Raw genomic sequence first — 24,305 nt, 5'->3', positions numbered from 1 at the left:
CGCATGAGAAGCAGTGGTAAACCGCCCTGATCCATATCCTTACTTTGTCATGGCGGCTGTATTTTTCCTTGAATCTTCTAAGAGGACACGTTATGTTGTACGCAGCTGTTAGCGCTTTTGATAACAGGTTGCTGCACTCCTCTAGCCTCTATGCGATGATAGATAACCTCTGTTGGTTGCTCTAGTCTTTCTCATGTTGTTTTATCACCATGACTGCAGCTTTAAACCTGATTTCAGTATTTGCATAGTAAATGTAGCACCCGCGCGCTGAGTACAGAAACCTTTCCGCAAAATGAAGACCGTGTATCAGAGCTACATCAAATAAACTCCCCTGAGATCCTCCGTGGCCACTTTACTGTGCTCAATGGTTTATCTGTAAGACTCGCAGCGCGATTGAGCTGTTTGTGCCTACATTTTCCTGCCACTGCGCTCACGCAGTGAATTTTACCGTTGATTTCAGGCTATGGAGAACCGTCACCAATTTCTCTGCTGGTAGCGTCTTATGGTTATTTTTACGACTAGTCGCATCGTTGAAGTATTTTTCCGCCTTCAACCTTGTCAATAACAAATCAACGTCTCACTTATACTTAACACCAGATCTTAATTATGTTAACCCACTTAACTTCGAGCAGTGTTCCAACTCTGATTTTATAGCAGTATACAATAGATCACATGATTAGTTTGGGAACAAATGGAACTTAATTAGTAGGGTACGTGTACTTTTCCGTATTTACTTTGGTTTTATGGCAGTATACAATAGATCACATGATTAGTTTGGGAACAAATGGAACTTAATTAGTGGGGTACGTGTACTTTTCCGTATTTACTTTGGTTTTATGGCAGTATACAATAGATCAGATAATTACTTTGGAAAAAAAGAGAACTTAATAAGTGGGATATGTGTATTTCCGTATCAAATCATTAAATATACGATCATGGTATCAATAACAAGTTCAACTGTGAAAATACATATACATGTTAGGGTGGTTAAAAAACTATGCAATTATGTTGTCTATGCAAAATCTCAGCACTGTAAAACATATGGAAGGCAGTGCTCAATAAGGTTTAGATTAGGATTTACTGGCCGGTCCATGATTACCTCACATAGACCGTAGTGTTACCTGAAGTTTATTTAATGGCCAAACTGAAAAACTCTATCAAACACCAGGACTTATGTTATTAAATAACCCCGGCCTATTTGCAAATACTAGAAGTTTTCCAGGACTTTCGCCACTTGCCGCTTCTAGATCTGACAACTGTATCACTCCTAATAGCTGGAGTTGTAGCCTGGCAATCACAGGACACGATCTCATAACGTGTTCGATCGATTCCTCCTCCAACCCGCACTTCTTACATCAGTGCAATCACTAACCGAGCTTAATTTAAAGGCATGTGACACCAGAAATTAGTGTCCAGTCAGAATATCCCTCGTGAGTCTGCAGTCCTCTCTTTTCAATGATATAAGCAACTTTGTTAGTCTAAGGTTATAAAACCTAAACATGGTCGACCATGTGCACCTCTCTTTTTCCCTTAATCTCATCCAATTTAGATGCGCCCTTTTCAGCTATTTCATCCGCTTTTTTATTCCAATATTTTCCCATATGCCCTGGGACCCAATGTAGATGTACGCTTTCCCCGTCCCGGTTCTACTTTGGAACCACCTGTGTACACATGTATCGCCTCGTCCGCCATTTGCGCACCTTTGCGCCAAACATCGACCTCTATTGTGGCTTAAAGAGCAACCATGACGTGCAGATAGGAAGTTAGGGAGTCTGTTCGTCCTGTAGTTGGTGACGCTATACTGTATGGTCTGCGCTGAAGCTGCCCCGAGGCACTGAGTCTGGTTGGAGTTTTTAATGCTATATTCTTTGCTACCAGGTCTTCTAGTGGAATGTGCGGAATGGCATACAGAGCAGTCGTCAGGGTTATTTTCATTGTTCCCGTAATGCTAGGCATTAATAGCCTGGATAACCTCTCTAATTTTTTAAGTAGGTTCTTTTTTGTGTCGCTGTCCACCAAACAAGAACTCCGTGGTAAAGGACAGGGTTTACAATCACCGTAAATATCCAATGAAAAAGAGAGGGTGATAAACTCCGCATACACCCCTACAATCTTTTATATACATAAAGTTTAAACATTTCTTTTGCCTGTCTTCTAATAAAACTCAGCCCATTGCTTCACCATGGCGGCTTTGCTTTTGTCCTGAGTTTTCTTATACTGTTTTCACACAGATACTTAATGATCTCATTTCAGCTTCTAATGAAATCGTAAATTTTTTGCTTTCACACAGAAGTAACTGCTCGGTTAGTATGAAGGATGAAATGTCAAGCGAATAAAATGACAATGCTATATGACAGACAATCATGGCGGAACGATATAGGTGGCAGCATGGTGACATACCTACAAACATAAAAAAATTCCATTTACTTGTAAATTCGATGGACAAATGTCAAAATCGTACTGCGTCGGTAGTTGATGTATCAAATCAAATAAAAAAGGTTATAATCAGCTGTACGATGCGGCCACCTTGTATTGTTCCGTCATGTAGACAATGACATTTACTTTGACATTTTTAAGCACCGAACACACCAAAAACTATGAAGCGGAAACGGAAGCGGAACGCTGCCAACAGAGTTGCATTGTGCTTTTGACTTCATTAGGCATTCGATTAGCTACTAATGAAATAATTATAGATTCGAATTTTGTAGGGAAAATTGAGCTCAATAAGCGTAATGTAGAAAACTACCTTTATTATTCAATAAGCCGTCTGTGTGAAAACAGTATTAGAGGGCAAGCACTCTTATAAGCGTCCTTGTTAGGAAATCATTGAACTCTTCCAGTTGCTCCACGTTGGCAACCTTTTTGGGTTGTCCCAGTTTTGTTTCTAAATGTTTCTATAATTTCGTTCAGTTTGTTTACTTAGGGTTTCTAAACGTTCCTCCCTTCTCTTCCCTATTTAGGGGGGTGCTCAAGCTGATATACGCATTATCGGAGAAGAATGATCTAGCAAGAACCATGCAATAATACATTGATATATCACGTTCAGAGCTCAATGTAATATCAGGAACATTGCTGGATGTTGGAACAATGTATGTATGCAACAAAATAGAGATTCGCTTCTCTCATTTGTATCTCCTCCTCTCCACTCATTGTGGTGCGAATTTGCATCCGCGTCTATGACCAACCGTGCTTTGCGCCCTTCGTCCTGTACTAGCTTCTTGCACTCCATCGGTGGAACCTCAGCATAATGGGCCATGTAGCAGTATACGAGGATAAAGGCCTGCTTATTCTTCTGCTCAACGACCACCTCTGCGAGTTCCTCAGTATTATAATTAGGCAGCATATATGAATACATCTGTTTTCTTACCATGACTGCAGCTCGCATCGATGAGATTCACGACTCCTGGATCAGCGCCACATCAAACGAACCCTCCTCAAGGGTTAGATGGAGTTTGCTAGATGCCACTTTACTTTGTTTATCTGTAAAACTCGCAGCACCATTCGGCTGTTTTTTTCCTCCTCGACCACCTTCGTCATGACATCGTCGTCCTCCTCTTTCCCGTTTGGTTTAAGGCTTTCGTTTAAGGCCCTCTTCAGCCTCTCCCACTTGTAGCAAATTACGATTGGTATTCTCGGGACTTCTTTTTCTGGGTCGTAAATGCTGTGTTTTGTGTTTCTCTGTGCAAATCTCAGCACCAATTGTCTGTTGGTCTTCTTCTAACACCTTCGTGGTGACATCCGCGTCCTCCACCTGTCCCTTTTCTATAAAGTTCTTGAGGTCCCTTTCGCCTTCGTTAAGATTGTTATCTTCTGAGTCGCATGTAAATTTTTAAGCTATTGCATAGATTTTATAGCGGGCTTGGCGACTAAATCAAAAAAAACCGTAACGGATATTTGTCAAAAAAGATCCGAAAAGGCTCGAAAAGGTTCGAAAAGGTTCGTAAAGGTTCGGTGTTAGCAACAGGCCAAATACATAAAATTGGATCTCTATCATAAACAGCGGTGTGCACCACTACATTTACACGGTTACCAAATTGAGAATGTGTTAGTAAACACGAACACGTAGCGAGCACGAAAGCAAAATCAATTATTTATTTAGTTTGATTTCAATGCTTAAACGGGGAACATGTGTCACACGCACTCTTTGGTACTCTGTTTTCAGCGCGCGTGCGACACTCACTCACCGTACGACCATCGAAATCAAACTAAAAGAGCTTTCGTTGATTTTCACGAAGTAGCCATTGTGCTATCGCTTATCGTATACATATATGGTCGCATACAAGCCAACCTAATAAAACCGCACTGCGTTTTTTTAGCGCATGCAAACAACCGGCGTCTTTTGCCCTAACCCAAATAAGCATGCGTTGCGGCAATGTAAAGCATGTGTGCAAACGTCAAATCTAAATGTCACGCAGAACAAAAATTGGAAATCGAGTTAGGTTTTCACGCAGCAAATTCAATTTGAGTTGCTCTCATACAAAGTTGTATGTGCATGAGACATTTTTGACAGAAAATGACTTGCGTGCGTTTATATTAGGTTGGCTTGTTAGCAGGTGCTAAGTTCACGCCCACCCCGGATCACAAAGTTAAAGTTAAAGTTAAATTTAAAGTGAATGTTAAAGGTAAAGCGAAAGTTAAAGTTAAAAATAAAGTTAAAGGTAAAGTGAAAGTTAAAGTTAAAGTTAAAGTTAAAGTTTAAGTTAAAGTTAAAGTTAAAATTAAAGTTAAGGTTAAGGTTAAAGTTAAAGTTAAAGTTAAAGTTAAAATTAAAGTTAAAGTTAAAGTTAAGGTTAAAGTTAAAGTTAAGGTTAAAGTTAAGGTCAAAGTTAAAGTTAAAGTGAAAGTTAAAGTTAAAGTTAAAATTAAAGTTAAAGTTAAAGTTAAAGTTAAGGTTAAAGTTAAAGTTAAAGTTAAGGTCAAAGTTAAAGTTAAAGTTAAAGTTAAAGTTAAAGGTAAGGTCAAAGTTAAAGTTAAAGTTAAAGTTAAAGTTAAAGTTAAAGTTAAGTTAAGTTAAAGTTAAAGTTAAAGCTAAAGTTAAATCTAAAGTGAAAGTTAAAGTTAAAGTTAAAGTTAAAGTGAATGTGAAAGTTAAAGTGAAAGATAAAGTTAAAGTTAAAAATAAAGTTAAATTTAAAGTGAAAGTTAAATATTAACTTCTCATTTATTCAATAAAAGTAAAAAATTTGTTTTCTTATCGGTCACCACGCTTAGAAAGGTTAACTTGAATTAATATCAAAGACAAAACTTGAATTAATATCAAAGAAAAACAAGTAAGAACGGGACTGTCTTCGGCTGTGCCGAAGACTTCATACCTTTCATGAATGGGGCTGAACAATAATCTTATCCCGTTCGTAATCTCCGAATAATCGGATGTATAAGATAAGAAATATATAGTGAACAGATCTACATACCTTAACGATTTTTAAGATAAATATAAAATAAAAAACAGGTAGGTAATTCGTGTGAGGATGCAAAGTTTCAGGTTTTTTGTGGTCTGCGTGTAAAAACTATGACTACGAATCACGTATTTCAAAAATATATGACGAAAACGTAACTATTTGATGAAATTTGATGAATTTTGAAGATTCTAGCCGTAAAAAAGGGGTCCAAATGACAGTTTATATGAAGTATATAATATATAAACGACCGATCTCTATGATTTTTTCAGACAACAATATATGCTGTATACGTAAGCATTTTGTGAAATTTGAAGCTTCTAACTGTTAAAACGAGGCAGAAATTGCGTAAAGTTTCTTATCTGAACAATCGGTTGTATGAGATATATACTATGTGTACCACCGATCTCAATGATTTTTTCAGACATCAATATATGCTATACACGTAAGCAGTTGGTGAAATTTGAAGCTTCTAGCTGTTAAAATGGGGCCGAAATCGTAAAAAAATATATATATACTATATATATATACTATATATACCATCATATATATATTATATATATCACCGATCTCCATGATTTTTTGACACAACAATACATACTATATACGTAAGCAATCGGTGAAATTTGAAGCTTATAACTGTTAAAATGGGGAAGAAATTGCGCAAAGTTTCTTATCTGAACAATCGGTTGTATGGGATATATACTATATATACCACCGGTATCTATGATTTTCTCAGACAACAATATATGCTATACACGTAAGCATTTGGTCAAATTTGAACATATCTAAACGATTTTTAAGATAAATATAAAATAAAAAATAGGTAGGTAATCTGTGTGAGGATGCAAAGCTTCACGTTTTTTGTGGTCTGCATGTAAAAACTATGGCTACGAATCACGTATTCCAAAAATATATGACGAAAACGTAACTATTTGATGAAATTTGATGAATCTTGAAGCTTCTAGCCGTAAAAAAGGGTCCAATATGACAGTTTATATGAAGTATATAATATATATACCACCGATCTCTATGATTTTTTCAGACAACAATATATGCTATATACGAAAGCATTTTGTGAAATTTGAAGCTTCTAACCGTTAAAACGGGGCAGAAATTGCGCAAAGTTTCTTATCTGAACAATCGGTTGTATGAGATATATACTATGTATACCACCGATCTCAACGATTTTTTCAGACATCAATATATGCTATACACGTAAGCAGTTGGTGAAATTTGAAGCTTCTAGCTGTTAAAATGGGGTAGAAATTGCGAAAAGTTTCTTATCTGAACAATCGGTTGTATGAGATATATACTATATATACAACCGATCTCTATGATTTTTTCAGACGACAATATATGTTATATACGTAAGCAATCAGTGAAATTTGAAGCTTATAGCTGTTAAAATGGGGTAGAAATTGCGAAAAGTTTCTTATCTGAACAATCGGTTGTATGAGATATATACTATATATACAACCGATCTCTATGATTTTTTCAGACAACAATATATGCTATATACATAACCAATCGGTGAAATTTGAAGCTTATAGCTGTTAAAATGGGGTAGAAATTGCGAAAAGTTTCTTATCTGAACAATCGGTTGTATGAGATATATACTATATATACAACAGATCTCTATGATTTTTTCAGACGACAATATATGTTATATACGTAAGCAATCAGTGAAATTTGAAGCTTATAGCTGTTAAAATGGGGTAGAAATTGCGAAAAGTTTCTTATCTGAACAATCGGTTGTATGAGATATATACTATATATACAACCGATCTCTATGATTTTTTCAGACGACAATACATGTTATATACGTAAGCAATCAGTGAAATTTGAAGCTTCTAGCTGTTAAAATGGGGTAGAAATTGCGAAAAGTTTCTTATCTGAACAATCGGTTGTATGAGATATATACTATGTATACCACCGATCTCAACGATTTTTTCAGACTTCAATATATGCTATACACGTAAGCAGTTGGTGAAATTTGAAGCTTCTAGCTGTTAAAATGGGGTAGAAATTGCGAAAAGTTTCTTATCTGAACAATCGGTTGTATGGGATATATACTATATATACCACCGGTATCTATGATTTTCTCAGACAACAATATATGCTATACACGTAAGCATTTGGTCAAATTTGAACATATCTAAACGATTTTTAAGATAAATATAAAATAAAAAATAGGTAGGTAATCTGTGTGAGGATGCAAAGCTTCACGTTTTTTGTGGTCTGCATGTAAAAACTATGACTACGAATCACGTATTTCAAAAATATATGACGAAAGCGTAACTATTTGATGAAATTTGATGAATCTTGAAGCTTCTAGCCGTAAAAAAGGGTCCAATATGACAGTTTATATGAAGTATATAATATATATACCACCGATCTCTATGATTTTTTCAGACAACAATATATGCTATATACGAAAGCATTTTGTGAAATTTGAAGCTTCTAACCGTTAAAACGGGGCAGAAATTGCGCAAAGTTTCTTATCTGAACAATCGGTTGTATGAGATATATACTATGTATACCACCGATCTCAACGATTTTTTCAGACATCAATATATGCTATACACGTAAGCAGTTGGTGAAATTTGAAGCTTCTAGCTGTTAAAATGGGGTAGAAATTGCGAAAAGTTTCTTATCTGAACAATCGGTTGTATGAGATATATACTATGTATACCACCGATCTCAACGATTTTTTCAGACATCAATATATGCTATACACGTAAGCAGTTGGTGAAATTTGAAGCTTCTAGCTGTTAAAATGGGGTAGAAATTGCGAAAAGTTTCTTATCTGAACAATCGGTTGTATGAGATATATACTATATATACAACCGATCTCTATGATTTTTTCAGACGACAATATATGTTATATACGTAAGCAATCAGTGAAATTTGAAGCTTATAGCTGTTAAAATGGGGTAGAAATTGCGAAAAGTTTCTTATCTGAACAATCGGTTGTATGAGATATATACTATATATACAACCGATCTCTATGATTTTTTCAGACAACAATATATGCTATATACATAACCAATCGGTGAAATTTGAAGCTTATAGCTGTTAAAATGGGGTAGAAATTGCGAAAAGTTTCTTATCTGAACAATCGGTTGTATGAGATATATACTATATATACAACCGATCTCTATGATTTTTTCAGACAACAATATATGCTATATACATAACCAATCGGTGAAATTTGAAGCTTATAGCTGTTAAAATGGGGTAGAAATTGCGAAAAGTTTCTTATCTGAACAATCGGTTGTATGAGATATATACTATATATACAACCGATCTCTATAATTTTTTCAGACAACAATATATGCTATATAAGTAAATATTCGGTGAAATTTGAAGCTTCTAGCTGTTAAAATGGGGCTAAAATTTGCGAAATTATATATATATATACTATATATATATACTATATATACCACCATATATATACTATATATACCACCATATATATACTATATATACCACCGATCTTTATGATTTTTTCAGACAACAATATATGCTATATACGTAAGCATTCGCTGAAATTTGAAGCCTCTAGCTCTTAAAATAGGGCAGTAATTACGAAAAGTTCCTTATCTGAACAATCGGTTGTGGGGGATATATACTATATATACGACCGATCTCATAAATTTTTTCAGGCAACAATATGTGCAATATACGAAAGTATATGGTGAAGTTTGAAGCTTCAATCTGTAAAATTGGGTAAGATATTACAAAAATCCTCTTTTTCTGAAAAATCGGTTGTATGGAGGATATATGCTATAGTGGTCCGATCCGGTCGGTTCCGACAAATATCTAATCGGACACCCAAATACACCTGCTCACCAAATTTTATCAAGATATCTCAAAAATTGAGGGACTAGTTTGCATACAAACAGACAGACGGACAGACGGACCTGGCTATATCAACTCAGCTCTTCAACCTGATTATTTCGGTATACTTAATGGTGGGTCTATCTATTTTCCTTTAAGGACTTACAATTTTCGGTTTCGTGACGAAATTAATATACCATTTCATTTTCATGAAAGTTATAAAAATGTTGCATAAATATTATAATTGCATTAGTTGATAATATGCAATAGCTTTACCGCGGCAGTCCCCGAGTGCCACACGCCCTTTTTTTTTCTTTTTGCCTATACCCTTGAACATTTTGCCTAGTTGCGTGTACAGTATATCCTCCGCCTGCTTGTTTATTTGGAAGATGTAGAACTGACCTTCCTCCGTAGGCCGAGATACAGTAAGTACCTTCCAATCCTGTGTCGGTATATTCGGATTTTAGTATATCCTCCGACTTCATCACACATGCTATCCATACTTCAACTTTGTGCGTGGAACCGCCCACTTGGTACCGTGGGGATATGCGCTTTATCCTCCAGCTTAAACCGCTACAGCACCACTAATCTTTCTCCCCGTGTCCGACACTTCGCTTAATGCGTTTTTGTCATCTTTCGCTTGCAACTGAGTCCTCCCCTTATTATCGTCCCTATTAAAATGAGATAATAAGTCGTTCATCTTGTTCGCCCGACCACCTTCCCGACAAGGCGGGCTCAGCGATACTTCCAGAGTTGGCCCGGTATCGGGAAGGCTCCGTTCGAATACATCCGAATATATCCCCTGGCTGCAAATCGTTCAATAGGCACGATCCGCATAATACACTGGATTGGGAGGATGGCAGTGCACACGATAACTTGAGTAAATACTGGGCTATCATATTGAAATTTGGTATATGCATTCCTTGGCACTCATCTCCCATGGCTGTTAAAAATGAGTGAGATATAACCACCCCCAAATTTCTACTCGTATATATATAACATTTTACAAAACACAAAAAACCTGATTTAGTAAATAATACACCTAGAATGTTGAAATTTGATGTGTAGGCAGATATTGAGACTCTTGATAAAAACATGAAAAAATTTTAGAAAACAGGCGTGGCGCCGCCCATTTGTGATAAAATCAAATTTAAAAATATTTCTAATCATAAATCAAAAGCAGTTAAACCTATCATTTCGACAGAGAGGTTCCCTTTACTATAAGAAATGCTTCGAAAAAAATTAACGCAATTGATTAAGGACCACGCCCACTTTTATATACAAGATTTTTAAAGGGGTCGCGTACGAATAAAATAAGCTGTGTCTTTAAAAAAAGAGCTTTATATCAATTATATTTCTTTTCCCAAGTGGAATTATAACAAGAAATGGGAAAAAGTTCAAATTTTTGAAAATGGACGTGACACCGCCCCTTTTATGGCAAAGCTACTTTCTATGTTTCGGAAGCCATAACTCGAAGAAAAATTTACATATCGTAATTAATTTGGGAATACATACTTTCTTTATAGCAGAAAATATTTCTAGTAACAATGGACGGGAACGGTCAAAGGACCACGCCCACTTTTATAGAAAAGATGTTTAAAAGGGTCGTAGACTCGAATAATAAGCTATATCTTAGCGACAAATAGTTTTGTATCAATGATATTTCACTTACCAAGTTTTGAAGTAAAAGGAAATTTGAAGAATTTTTTTTAATGAGCGGTACCACGCCCTTAGTTCGATCAAGCATTACACAACATTTCTAGAGACTAAAAAAAATAAATCCCTCGTAACAAAATTCGATACACATGTTGGGCTTATAACATGAAATATTTCTAGTAAAAATGGTCTAGATCAAATATCTACTTTCAAATAGACCCCCTCCTCTACATTCTAGGTGTATTATTTACTAAATAATCATTTTTTTTGTGTTTTCCAAAATGTTATATATGTATAAAAAGTAGGCGTGGTTGACGTCCGATTTCGCTCATTTTAAATAGCGATGTGAGATGAGTGCCAGGAAACCCAAATTCCAAATTTCAATGAGATATCTCAATATTTACACAAGTTATCGTGATCACAGACAGACAGACGGACGGACATGGCTAAACCAATTACTTTTTTCACCCTGAGCATTTAGATATATGAAAGTCTACATTTATCTCGATTCGTTTGTGCCGTTGCAATCAACCGTTATGTTATCAGAGTTCATAATATTAAAACATATCGAAAGCTGCAAGTTTTAGGTATGTGTACTTAAAATGCACATGAGCAAATAAATATGTAAAATAAACAGTAAATAAATAAACTTAAATCCAACTTCGTTTACACCCGAAATAAGACTCCCTTACTTTTTTGAGTATGGTTTGTTTTTAAAATATGCCTCAGTAGGATTCGAAAGCAATTTATCTGAAATAAACTGAGCACTTGAAATGCTTACTGAGTATATAATGTTCGTTTACACCCGTATATAGACACCCTTACTTGTTTTTTCATAAATTGTAGAAAAATACGGGCTTTGAAATGTTACTTGAGTTTTTACCATGATACCTTAAAACACCCTAATACATACATATATATATATATAAACAATTAAAAGTAATATTTCCTTTGAAACAGAATAACAAATAATTTAGCCAAAGTCGCGCTAATTTCATTTCGCTGAAATATTCATATTTATCTTGAATTTGTCATTTTGGTAGAGCAAAAAACTGTTTGTTCATCTGATTTTGAAAATGTCTGAAGCTTGAGTAAAGGTATAAATAGCGCCCACAAGAGCTTTCTTGCTTTAAGTACTTTATATTTAACAATCGGTGGACGAAATACAGTTTACAATGAATTTAAGCAATTATTTGGCGCTCATGTTAGTCTTGCTTAGCTCTCTTTTGAGCGATGCGAGTTCGCGATTCCGCATTTTAAAAAGCAATTATTCGAGGATAGAGGATAGGCCATATATGGTTTTATTACTTGATTCCTTGAAATATTTTTGCGCTGGTTCATTGGTCGATTTGGAAACTGTAATTACGGCTGCGCATTGCGTGAAAAAGAGAGAAGCACGTTATATCGACGTTAAAGCTGGTGTACATGATACACGCGAACGTGGAGAACTCCGCAGTGTGCAGTGTTTGATTATTCCACCTACTTATGATGAGGAAACTAGACATATGGATATAGCTGCTATTAAATTGAGTTCACCATATACCAAGAGTTCGACAATAAAACCAATTGCGCTTTGCCGTACTGAATTAAAGCCAAGTACACAAATGCGAATTAGTGGATGGGGTGCAATACGTAAAGACTCAATAGAGAATACGGAACTTCTCCGAACTGCATTCGTGGATATAATATCAAAGCAGGATTGTGCTAGTTGTTATAAGCAGATACAAGCTTTAACACCATCAATGATTTGTGCTGGGCTTGGTGAAAGTGGAGGTGATAGATGTTATGGAGATTCTGGAGCACCGGGCGTTGTGAATGGGAAAATGTGTACGGTGGTATCAACTGGGAAAGGTTGTGGGGATCCCAATTATCCAGGTATATATACAAATTTAAATAATGCGCAAGTTCTAAACTTTGTAAAAGAATCGATGAAACCGACGCCGGTGGAAAAAGATCAGCCGTCTAGCTCCAAGAAACTATTCGAATATTTGAAAGAAAAAAACACTTGAGTTCTACGTATAAAATTCTACTCTCACCATTTTTTAATAACGCGTCTAAATAAGCATAACTTCAAAAAATGTATATTATAATTTGTTATAACTTAAACCCAAATTACATACTTTTGTTGTGACATAATATAACTGTTTTATATTGAGTTCTAAAATCGTATCATTCATAACGCGTGCAACTTTACATTTTAAGTAATTCAACCAAAATTACTTACCAAAACTGCGAGCCCCTTAGGTGTAAGAAACTTTAGAGTTGAGGCTATCCAATAATAAATATATAAATGTCCTTAGAAAAACTTGAAATTTGAGGGGATATGGACTTCTACGCAATTTATTAAATTCCTACAGTGTTCAGTAGTTGCGTTCTTTCATTCTGTCACGGAACAGATTTTTGTCTTATGTGAAAAGGGAAATTAATTATTTCATTAAACAAAATTGTGACTCTATTTAATTTCTGTGTGAAATTGGTATAAGTTTATAATCACCTTTTGCAGAGTAATATGATTGATTAACAACTGATTTTAAATCTTTCTGATCTGATAAAAACTTTATTCTCAAAAATAGCATCTAAAATGTTTAGGATATGTGTGAACATTTGTGTGTATTCACCCAACAAACCAATTTGTTTTGTTAATTGTTAATTATTCATAAACTTAATATACCACCGCCTAACTAACTTGATGAGTTCAATACAAAATTACGGCAATAGCATGAGATACATTATAAATTATTTCATATTAAAATTAGAATTTACCATCTTCATAAAATATATCTCCTTTAGTGGGTAGGTCGTACCAACTCTCCATTAGTTCCATTTAGTGTGACCACCCGTACAAGATCATCACCTCCAGGATGACATTTTAAGGCCCTGGCAAGTATCCATTTTATCGGACGAGTGACTTCACTAAAAACAACGACAACATTTCTTTAAAGTTGCGAAATGGTCGAAACCATATTGAAAGACTTGACAAATATTCGTCTCTCCAACGACGCCAAAAATGAGTTCTAATAGTTGATATTGCTTTCCATCGCTGTTGAAGATTACCATAAAACCCATGACCCTCAGGCTCTGTGATCGACTTTAGCGGTTCACCTATTATGAAATGCGCTGGAGTTAGGATTTCTAAATCTCCTGCATTTGTCTAGCTTTCACATAGAGGGCGAGAATTAACACATGCTTTCACTTCTGATAACAACGTGTTAAACTTGTCGTAAGACAATAGAACTCCGCCTAAAACGCATTTCAAGTGATGCTTTATACGTTTTTTTACACGCCTCCCAATATCCTCCCATAGGCGGTGCAGAAGGGGGGTTAAATCGCCATTCAATATTGGAATCTGCAATACGAAGTTTATCATCCTCCATGCTTTCTTTGAAACTGCTGTGTAGAATTCGTTCAGCACCCACACTAATTGTAACGTAGTCAAAGAATTAAACCATGCAAAATCCTCTACGATTGATGCACAAACACGCAAATGAACAAATATAACCCTCAACAGATTTTGCTCCTCTGCCATGCGTAAATTTGTACATGTACAGGACCGCAAAATGCGTCATAAATGATCCTGACAGACCCTTGCGAATTTCCGAACAGATCAACTGATCCAATATGTCAATGCGACCAGGCTTCATAAATTGAGGCTCTGCTAGAAATAGTCCTTGAACGTACGGCCATCTTGATGCAACCACAGTTTGAGTGGGCTAATCACCCGTAATTTTTGGCAAAATTAGTGCATTAATAATTGGATAAAAGATCAAATAATACTTCATCTTCAACTCGTCCTCCTTGAGGTGATCCAATGCCAGTGATAACAGTATTTTCTGGATAGACCAAGACGTTGAATACACGACTCAGTCACGAAAGAGGCGTGCAATCCGCAATCGAACAACAAACGTGCCGGTTTCCATGATCAGCACAATCTCGTACTTTTACTAGGGCAGTAGCAAGCAAAACTCTTTTATTTGCGATTATTGGATCAGCTTCAGTATTCAAACACGGTGATACGGTTTCATATGAGGAGCGGTAGCTTAATTTGAATTTGCTCTTTGTACGTTCCCAATTGGGGCGGTTATATTGGTTGCGGCTGCAGTGCTATGCAGTAATGTACGATGACGTTGGCGACAAATGCGGCATAAGAGCTGTTGCACCGAGTTTTAAAGTGACCCGTACTTAAGCAGTTCAAACAGAGATGCGAATCTTTGAGGAATTTTAATTTTCCTGCAGGATCTAGGCGATTTTTCTCGCAATTGTAGACTTTGCGGGTGCCCTTACAACAAGGACAACTAGTGTTGTTCTGCCCCGAAAATGCGTGAAAAACCTTTTTAAATTTGTTAACCGTAACGGACTTACTTGCTTAAGACGGAACTGCTGATGATAGCATCGATAGTTATCTACACCTTGTTTCTAGAAACACCACTAATTGCTCGAATGTTGGCGGCTCATCACCAACAAGTGATAACTCCCACTGCTTCCTAGTCTCAAATGCAAGTTTATTAACCACCACAAGTTTTCGCACAACCTAAGGCATTTGGCGGCCACCGTGGTGTGATGGTAGCGTGCTCCGATATCCACACCGAAGATCCTGGGTTTACGCCCTGGGCAAAGAAACATCAAAATTTAAGAAACAAGTTTTTTCAATTAGAAAAAGAATTTTTCTAAGCGAGGTCGGTTCTCGGCAGTGTTTGACAAGCACTCCGAGTGTATATCCACCATGAAAAGCTCTCAGTGAAAACTCATCTGCCTTGCAGATGCCGTTCGGAATCAGCATAAAACAAGTAGGTCCCGTCCCGCCAATTTGTAGGATATGGATAAGAGTAGCACGACGCAAATTGGAAGAGAAGCTCGGACTAAAATCTCTTCGGAGGTTATCGCCCCTTACATTTATTTCTTTATAACAGGTTTTCATAATTTTGTTGGAGTTTGTGATTCTGGACAATAAACACATAATTTTTTCTATCACCATATGCAGAAATCGTCGCCCGCTACCAAAAAGTAGGCTTAAGTTAAATGTAAAAAGCACTCTTTAAAACGAAAATTTTTCAAGTCACCTACAAAGTCATTTGGACATGGTTCAAGCGGAACACTTATAGTGAATGGAACGTCAAATTCTTTCGGCGTCTGCCTTTGAAAATCTTTGATAGATGGATGAAAGTATCTATCGAAGACTAGATGAATTTCTGTTGGTGAAGTGTTACATACTCTTTGCAAGATGGATTCGGCCAACTTTCGGCATGTTTGTGGGAGTGAGGCTCCAAGATGATATAAAAAAGAGAAACCGTCAGTTATATCCACATTAACAGAAGGGGACACGCTAGGTTGACGCTAGATATCAAAAGTTTTGCCAACGCTGATTTTCATTCATTTCTCCCGAATACTGAAATAATGCTGGAGTTACTGGAGTTAGTGGAAAAGTGAGACAAAAACATATCAAGTAGTGAACAGTCCACCAAGCGTAATTGACCTGATTCAGTGCAAAGATTAAGTTGCACATTTCATCGATGCTAATTATGTACAAGTCATATATATGCCATTTTACGATTTAACAGTTTGTACACTGTTGTTGTGTTTGTAGAATATTATATGAATTAACCTATGAAAAAGGGATTTTTTGACCCCTAAATCCAAAATTTGAGGGTCTCTTAGAAACGCTAAGTACGCAGGTTTTATGTGCTCGACTAGACCAACGAATTGGGTATATCTCGCCAGGAGAATATTTGCACTTCCAGTGTAATTCATATTACATGATGTTGCACTAAAATGCAATTTTCTCAAAAAGCGCTCGGGGAATTTTCTTAAAATTTTATTGCTGAGCTTAATTTAACTCACAAAGAAGGAATCCGCAAAAAACCCGAGATAGTATGACTTCGCAATAAAACATAGTTCATGCATACCTTGTCCTTTGAACTCACTTGACAAGGGTTTCTTCCATGATAGGAGGTGGCAAGTCAGTACTTTTGAGGTCGGGGCGTTGCCAGCTTTCATAATTTGAAAATTTTATTTGAATACACTATGCCACATATTTTCGCCGAAGATTGACCTTTCATCTACGAATTACCACGATCCTGCCAAGGTAGGACATGGCAAGTCTACGGTTTGAGGTTGCCCTAAATACAAATAAATGGGTGATATTGGTCTTGTTTCAATACAATATGCAACATGTTTTTTGCAGTGGGCTCCTGGACTAATTTGACACGTAACAATACTTTAGTGCAAATAACAAAAGATTACAAAAACATTAAAATCGTTCTGATCTCCTTCTATTTAGTTCATCTCCCCATAAACCCTTTAATGCCATAAAAATACATAACGTGATTTACATCCGAGGATATTTAGGCCGAGCTTTTCTTCCAATTAGCGTCGTGCTACTTTAAATTTTCCTTATGAATTGAGGAGACGAGAAACTCATATCTTATGCCGATTCCGAACATCATCTGCAAGGCAGATGAATTAACACTGGGAAGCTTTTCATGGGAGAATACACTCGGAGTGCTTGCCCATTTAGAAAAACTATTTGCTAACTGAAAAAAATTTTTTGAAATGCCATAAGTCGATAAAAAAATCTTTTTAATAAATTGATGTTGGTGACGTTTCTCTTGAAATGTTTCCTTAAAATATATACAAGATCACACAAATGGGTATATAATGATCGGTTTTGTCCAAATTTTCTTACTTGCATACTTCACTTTTGTTAAAAATTCCGAAAGGATGGAGTATACTCGATACCTTCTACTGAGTATGAGTACTAGCATCGATACTTTGATCCGAGTATTTTATATGAGTACCAGTATCTATACAGTATCTATATCTATCTATCCTAAAAGTTCTATCACTAGTAGAGAAAGGAAACCATATTGCTTTTCGTGATGCTTCCGCCAAATTCTCGCTTCTACATTATGGTTTATTAGAAGCTCTGAAATACGTTTTTCATACTTATTTTGCATTTAATTTATGTTATGCCCACAAAGAAGGAAATATGTATGTATGTGTATTGGGTTGGGTCGATTTGTATGGAAGAAAGTTAACCTATATCGCGCCATCGATTTTTCGATAGGATTAGGGCTCAGGAAAAACAGTTCCACTACGCATACCCAAAAAAAATAATTTTCGAGCCTGCGAAAAAAAAGTCGATTTTTCGACCAAAATTTTTCTAAATCTCAATAAACGACATTTTTTTTTTTTCAAAAAACTGCATTTACTAATTTTGCATTTGCCAATTAACACGAAAAAAATACATAAAAAATGATTTGGAGCTTTGAAAATGAAAAAAATCCATAAAAAATCTAAAAAATCGATGAAATTTCGCAGGCTCGAAAATTATTTTTTTTGGGTATGCGTAGTGGAACTTTTTTTCCTGAGCCGAAATCATATCGAAAAATCGATCGCGCGATATCGGTTAATAAATCGACCCAGTCTAATGTGTATTCATAACTATTGGGGCATTGTCTATGACCGAATCTGAAATTTACTCTAACGACTGCCAAATTACAGCTTGCAAAACTTTTAAATTACCTTCTTTTAAAAGTAGGCGGTCCCACGCCCATTGTCCAAAATTTTACTAATTTTCTATTCTGCGCCATAAGTTCAACTCACCTACCAAGTTCCATCGCTTTATCCGTCTTTGGTAATGAATTATCGAAATTTTTCTGTTTTTCGAAATTTTCGATATCGAAAAAGTGGGCGTGGTTATAGTCCAATATCGTTCATTTTAAATAGGGATCTGAGATAAGTGCCCAGGAACCTACATACCAAATTTCATCAAGATACCCCAAAATTTACTCAAGTTATCGTGTTAACGGACAGACGGACGGACATGGCTCAATCAAATTTTTTTTTCGATACTGATGATTTTGAAATATGGAAGTCTATATCTATCTCCATTCCTTTATACCTTTACAACCAACCGTTATCCAATCAAAATTAATATACTCTGTGAGCTCTGCCCAACTGAGTATAACACTGTGCTACACTGATTTTGCACTTTAATAGCAATATAGTGTCTGTTGTAGGTCTTGATGAGTAGATCAAGATGCCGTGTTTCAAAATTTTCTAACACCCCGAAATTGTGAAGTTATTGTTAAAAAGCTGTTTTTTTTGTACCTCGCGCATTCAAAAATTCGTTAATCCGTAATTTTTCCATCAATTTTTGATTGCTTAACAGTTTTGGAAAGCTGAAAGATGGGGCTTCAAAGATATATATATTTGGCAACACTTGTTATAGCAAATTTTTGAGATTTTTTAGGAGTTACCTAAAATTTTATCGTTTTTTTTTAATTTTTCAAAGTTTGACGGCTTTTTAATGTATCATTTCTTTAATGAAAAATGTTTTTCTTAAACAGATTGAGAGCATATTCTATCTCGAGTAAAAAAAGTGCTGGGTGATCAAATTCGGTTGAGAATTGTTTAAATAACAAGACTTTTTGTGAACAAGAAAATTCTGCTCTCATTGTACAATCGATATCACGTCGGGTCAGGATTAATTGTATGATTACGGTATATCGCTGCCATCATATTGCGCATTTTTATCGTTTCTTTTATGCCACCAATTATTTTTTGTTATAAAAAAATTGCAATTATTGACTTTAATTATTTAAACAATTTCGATATTTTTTATTTATCTATATCATCTCTCGAGTAATTTTATTTCGCTCCTACGTTGGAGAGAAAAAATAAAGAAATAAATAGTTGCAAATATATTTACATAAAATTTTGTTTTATTTTATGTACTTAATACAAAAAAAAACTTCGAATTTCGATAGCTGTTAAAAATGTTTGCTAGATCTTCTACGTTTATAAGCCACATAGTCAGTATCGCGTTTTAGAGACCAGCAATAATTTGCCAGCATTCTGATCTGACTTTTTCCGACAAAGCGTTTTTCGATCTCTAATAGTTCCTGATGGAACCGTTCTCCCTGTTCGTCGCGGAATTGTCCAAGATTATCAGGGAAGAAATCCAAATGTGAATGCAGAAAACGGCTTTGTGTCTTTGATTTCTAGGCCGTCAGAGTTTTCTTCATCATCAGCTTCTAATGAATTTTGCGGTTCGGAAATTGCATCACGAATAGTCAATATTTCTCCCTTGATTGGATGAGATACAATTACCACATTAACATATTGTATACGGTCATGGGTTTTGTAGTGATGACCAACAGTATTTGTTTTGTAGAAGTAGCAATCTTCTGGCTTATGGAAAAATTGACGATGCCATATCATTTGGGTTGAGAATGGTAAAGGTTGTTTGTTGCATTTCCCAGTTTTTCATTTTTTGAGTGCGCTGGAGTACTTCACACAAGCATACTCTGGTTCATACCAAACATTTTCACTATACACGCGATTAAAGAAAGATGTGAAAGCTTCTGTGAGAGGTGCATTGGTTTTTAATTGTACACGATGTTGCGTATCAACGAATAACCCGCAGACGTAACAAAACTTATTACGCTTATCACACATTGCTAAAAAAGTACCTTGTAGCAACACGTACACTGACTGATTTGATTCTACCAAAATGACAGTATCCTAAGTTTCGTCTTGTCATTTATCTTACAAAGGCAAAGAGGCAAATGTCTCGGAGAGCAATTAAAGCACTGTATATCTCATTTCCACAAACAAGAAAAACCGTTGTCAAACCGTGGTCATATCAATTTTTCCTAACACATGATTTGATGATAAAAGTAAATAATTTTTGTTATCTTTATTTCATAATTAAATCATAAAAAAAAGGTTAAACGAAGCATAGAGAATGCTCAAAACAACGGCGATGATATACTGAAATCATATATTCAATCCTGACATGGCGCGATATCGATTCTACGATGAGAGCAGAATTTTCTTGTTCACAAAAAGTGTTGTCATTTCAACAATTCTCAACCGAATTTGATCACCCAGCACTTGTTTTACTCGAGATAGAATATTCTCTCAATCTCTTTGAGAAAAAAATTTTTTATTAAAGAAATGATACATTAAAAAGCCGTCAAACTTTGAAAAATTAAAAAAAAAAAACCAAAAAATTTTAGATAACTTTTAAAAAATCTCAAAAATTTGCTATAAAAGTGTAGACAAATATATACATTTTTGAAGCCCTATCTTTCAGCTTTCCAGAACTAGTAAGCAATCAAAAATTGATGGAAAAAACAGTTATTCAACAATAACTTGAAAATTTCGGGGTGTTAGAAAATTTTGAAACACGGTATCTTGACCTTCTCATCAAGACCTACGACGAACACTAGGTCGGTTCAAAAGTGCTTGAGATATTTTTTTTTGTAGCACTGTGTAATAAATGCAAATCGACACCGCTCAAAATGGCAAATAAGAGCGCCCCTATAACTGCGTCAATTCATTGCTGTTTGTGACTTCTTCCGCCGATTGTTATTTATAAAGTGCTTAAAGCAAGAAAACTCTTGTGGACGTTATTTATAGCTTTTTTATGGTTTAAGAAATTTTCAAAACCAGGTGAACAAACAGTTTCCTTCTACCTTATAACAAAGTCAAGACAATTAAGTATATTATTTGCTAAATTATTTGTTATTCTGTTTCAAAGGAAATATTTCTTTTAATTGTTTATATGTTTATGTGTATTAGAGTGTTTCAAGATATTATAGTAAAATCGAAATTGCAAAATCATGGTTAATTTAGAAGGCAGTGCTCAATGCTGTTTAAAAAAATGGAAACGTAAGTTTTTCTACAATTTCATTAAAAAACAAAAACAATAGAAAAATTAGTATACAAAATTAATTTATTTGGTTATTTTAAATTAAGAATCTTTTTAAAATAAGTACATTTTATAGGGAATACAAATTATCAAAACTAAATCTTTATATTTTACCTATAGAAGCAGACGGTTTGTGTAGGCTTTTTAAAACGGACTTTTTGTTGGTTCAGTCGAAACTTGTTTTCGATTAGCTTCTACAATCTGCAGCAACAACTGTTTTCCTCCTCATCATTTGTTATGACTTCGTTAAAATCTTGAATAAATTTAAAACTCTTTGATTTTATTAGCTGTATTTCTCTTTTTTAACTCTGGCTCCTGTTCCCATTAACTTGGGTGTTTGTTTGAAAAACTTTGCTTAATATTTAGTTTAGTAAACAAGAGCATTATTCTACTATTAGCAAATTCGTTCAATTTGCATTCATCATTTAGTAAATTGGCATTACTTCTAACATTTCTTAGTGATTCAGTGACGGACATCTTATTCACAATGTTCACTTTGTTTTCATAGTTCGCTTTCTTGGAATTAAGGTGGTATTCCGAGCAGTTCGTTGGATAGGTACCATAAATGTTACTGCAATGCCTATTTGACAGTTTTAATTATCTCCTCATCAATTTCTCTGTATTTTTCAACCTATTTTTCAAAAAACTAGGCCATTGAAAGCGGCATTACTGCTGATTGGAGTCTTTACCCAGCTTTTAACGTACAAAAGTGCTCCAAAATGGATAAATCTGTCCAAAGGTAAGCTCCTTGACTATGGAAAAGAAACAATTTAAGTATATGCTTAGCCATCCAGCGAGCGTGATGTATAGGCCCAGGTGCTCTCCAATGAACTTTTTGTATTGGTTGCCCCAACACCAACATCGTCAGTTCATTATGTTCGAGGTAGTCATCTTGAGACTGGTCTTTCTTACTAAGATGACGTAGCCAGGATTCCATTGCACTATTTCTTAACTCAGCTTCTCCAGGAGAAAAAATTTTTGGGTGTTTTGTGACCGAAGAAATTTTTTCTAAGATTCTTTAACTTTTAAGTATGAGGGTTTCAGGTGAACTACAATATCCCGAAAATAATGTATATACGTTACTCGAAACTAATGTCATTAAGTGACGGCAACATGGCAACCATAGAAGTTCATTCTTCAGCTGTTTTTCAATGAAAATGCATTCACCACTCTTGTTGTATGGAAGGCCGTACCAATTGCTTTATCGTGGAGATCCCATGCCATAAGAGTTTTAAATACTGCATCTCCAGTTTCCTAACCCAGTTTTTGGCACCCCCAGCAAATGCCTCATTTCCATCAGATAAGGAAACTAGTACTGGTAGCCTATCCACGTTTTGTGAACTTGAAATATCAGGCAAGATATCGCTGTCTCAATTAACGAAAACTGGTTCTTTGATATCTTATAGGTAAGACATCATCTCTGTCGAAAATGTGCCTTGCTGATTCTCGATACTTCTTAAAAGCGGAAATGCCAACTGATCATGGCCAAATGCGGCAGGAATAGGAATAAGTCTAAAAGCACCGTCACATAAGCAGTTTTTCGTATAGATACGTTAATCGCAATCTGAAAAGTGACATTATTTTTCCCACTCGTTAGTACTTTTCTAACGTTTTTCATCGTTAGCAAGTCTTTTTGTTTCATAGTGAGAATGATAACAACAGTGCTTCGAGAAATTTTCTTTTCTCATAAACGAAATAGGTTTCAATTGCTAAGTCTGAAGTTCCTTTATATTAACAACGCAACATCTTGCGCGATTATGACGAGTTACCGGAATGCATAAAATTGCGTTGAACGCATCCATCTGAAAAACTTCATTGTGGTTCGGCCTTTACAGTTCACGATCGAAAACTTTATTCCTGTCTGCAGCCCTTGCCGCATTCATGCCAAAAAGTTTGTTTTAAACCTTTGGTGAAGAAACATCTACGTTCTTGCTTAATAGAACTTTTTCAAATTCTTTTTTGGAAGAAGGTTAATATAATTCACCATCAGTACCATTTTTGTACAGCTTTTAACACTTGAACTATCATCTTAGTCAACATCGGGTATAAGAAGACGTATATAGATATTGCAACAGGATACGGCTTCTCTTTTTGCTCCTCGTCTTTTTCAAATATACTGTTTGCCTTGAGATAAAACGATCATTTTTCTGTCAGTTTTTTTTGTCAATGGGCTTTATTATCTTTAAAAGTAGCCAACGTGAACGTACACTTTACAGAACTGCCTTCCATATGTTCTACAGTTCTGAAATTTTGAATAGATTGTTTTTTTTTTTTTTTTTTGTTATATGTAATATAATTGGATAGTCGCTAGTTCTCTAAAATAAAACTTTAGATTTTTGAAGCACCCTAATACATATATGTATTTTCACAGTTCAAATATGGTATTGATACCATGAACGTATATTTAGTGATCAAATACGGAAAAGTACACAGACCCCACTAAGTAAGTTTTATTTCTTTTCAAACTAATTATATGATCTGTTGTATTCTGCCATAAAACCACAGTTGGAACACTGCTGGAAGTTACGTGGGCTAACATAATCAACATCTTGTGTTAAGTATAAGTGGGGCGTTAATTTCTTATGGATTTAAGGGACTGTTCATCTTTCGCATATTCGAAAAATTTAATGAATACCATACGGCTTCAATAGGAGTATAGATCAAAATAAGATAAGATATAGAGTAGAATCGCGAAA

General features: G+C 35.3%; 1 protein-coding gene across 1 annotated transcript in view; it reads left to right on the top strand.

Moving 5' to 3' along the window:
• The first annotated feature begins 12,059 nt into the window (after positions 1–12,059).
• LOC137247075 (trypsin-2-like) overlaps positions 12,060–24,305 on the top strand; it is a 190,444-nt gene continuing 178,198 nt past the window's right edge. The window contains exon 1 of the mRNA XM_067778142.1: positions 12,060–12,770. Within this exon, the coding sequence (XP_067634243.1) occupies positions 12,071–12,770 (700 nt within the window). The 5' untranslated portion in view covers positions 12,060–12,070. The remainder of the gene's footprint in view (positions 12,771–24,305) is intronic.

Source organism: Eurosta solidaginis, chromosome 3, assembly GCF_040869045.1.
Source record: "Eurosta solidaginis isolate ZX-2024a chromosome 3, ASM4086904v1, whole genome shotgun sequence".
NCBI lineage: Eukaryota > Metazoa > Arthropoda > Insecta > Diptera > Tephritidae > Eurosta > Eurosta solidaginis.
The sequence above is the reverse complement of the archived record's forward strand: the minus strand, read 5'-3'. Positions and strand labels throughout refer to the sequence as shown.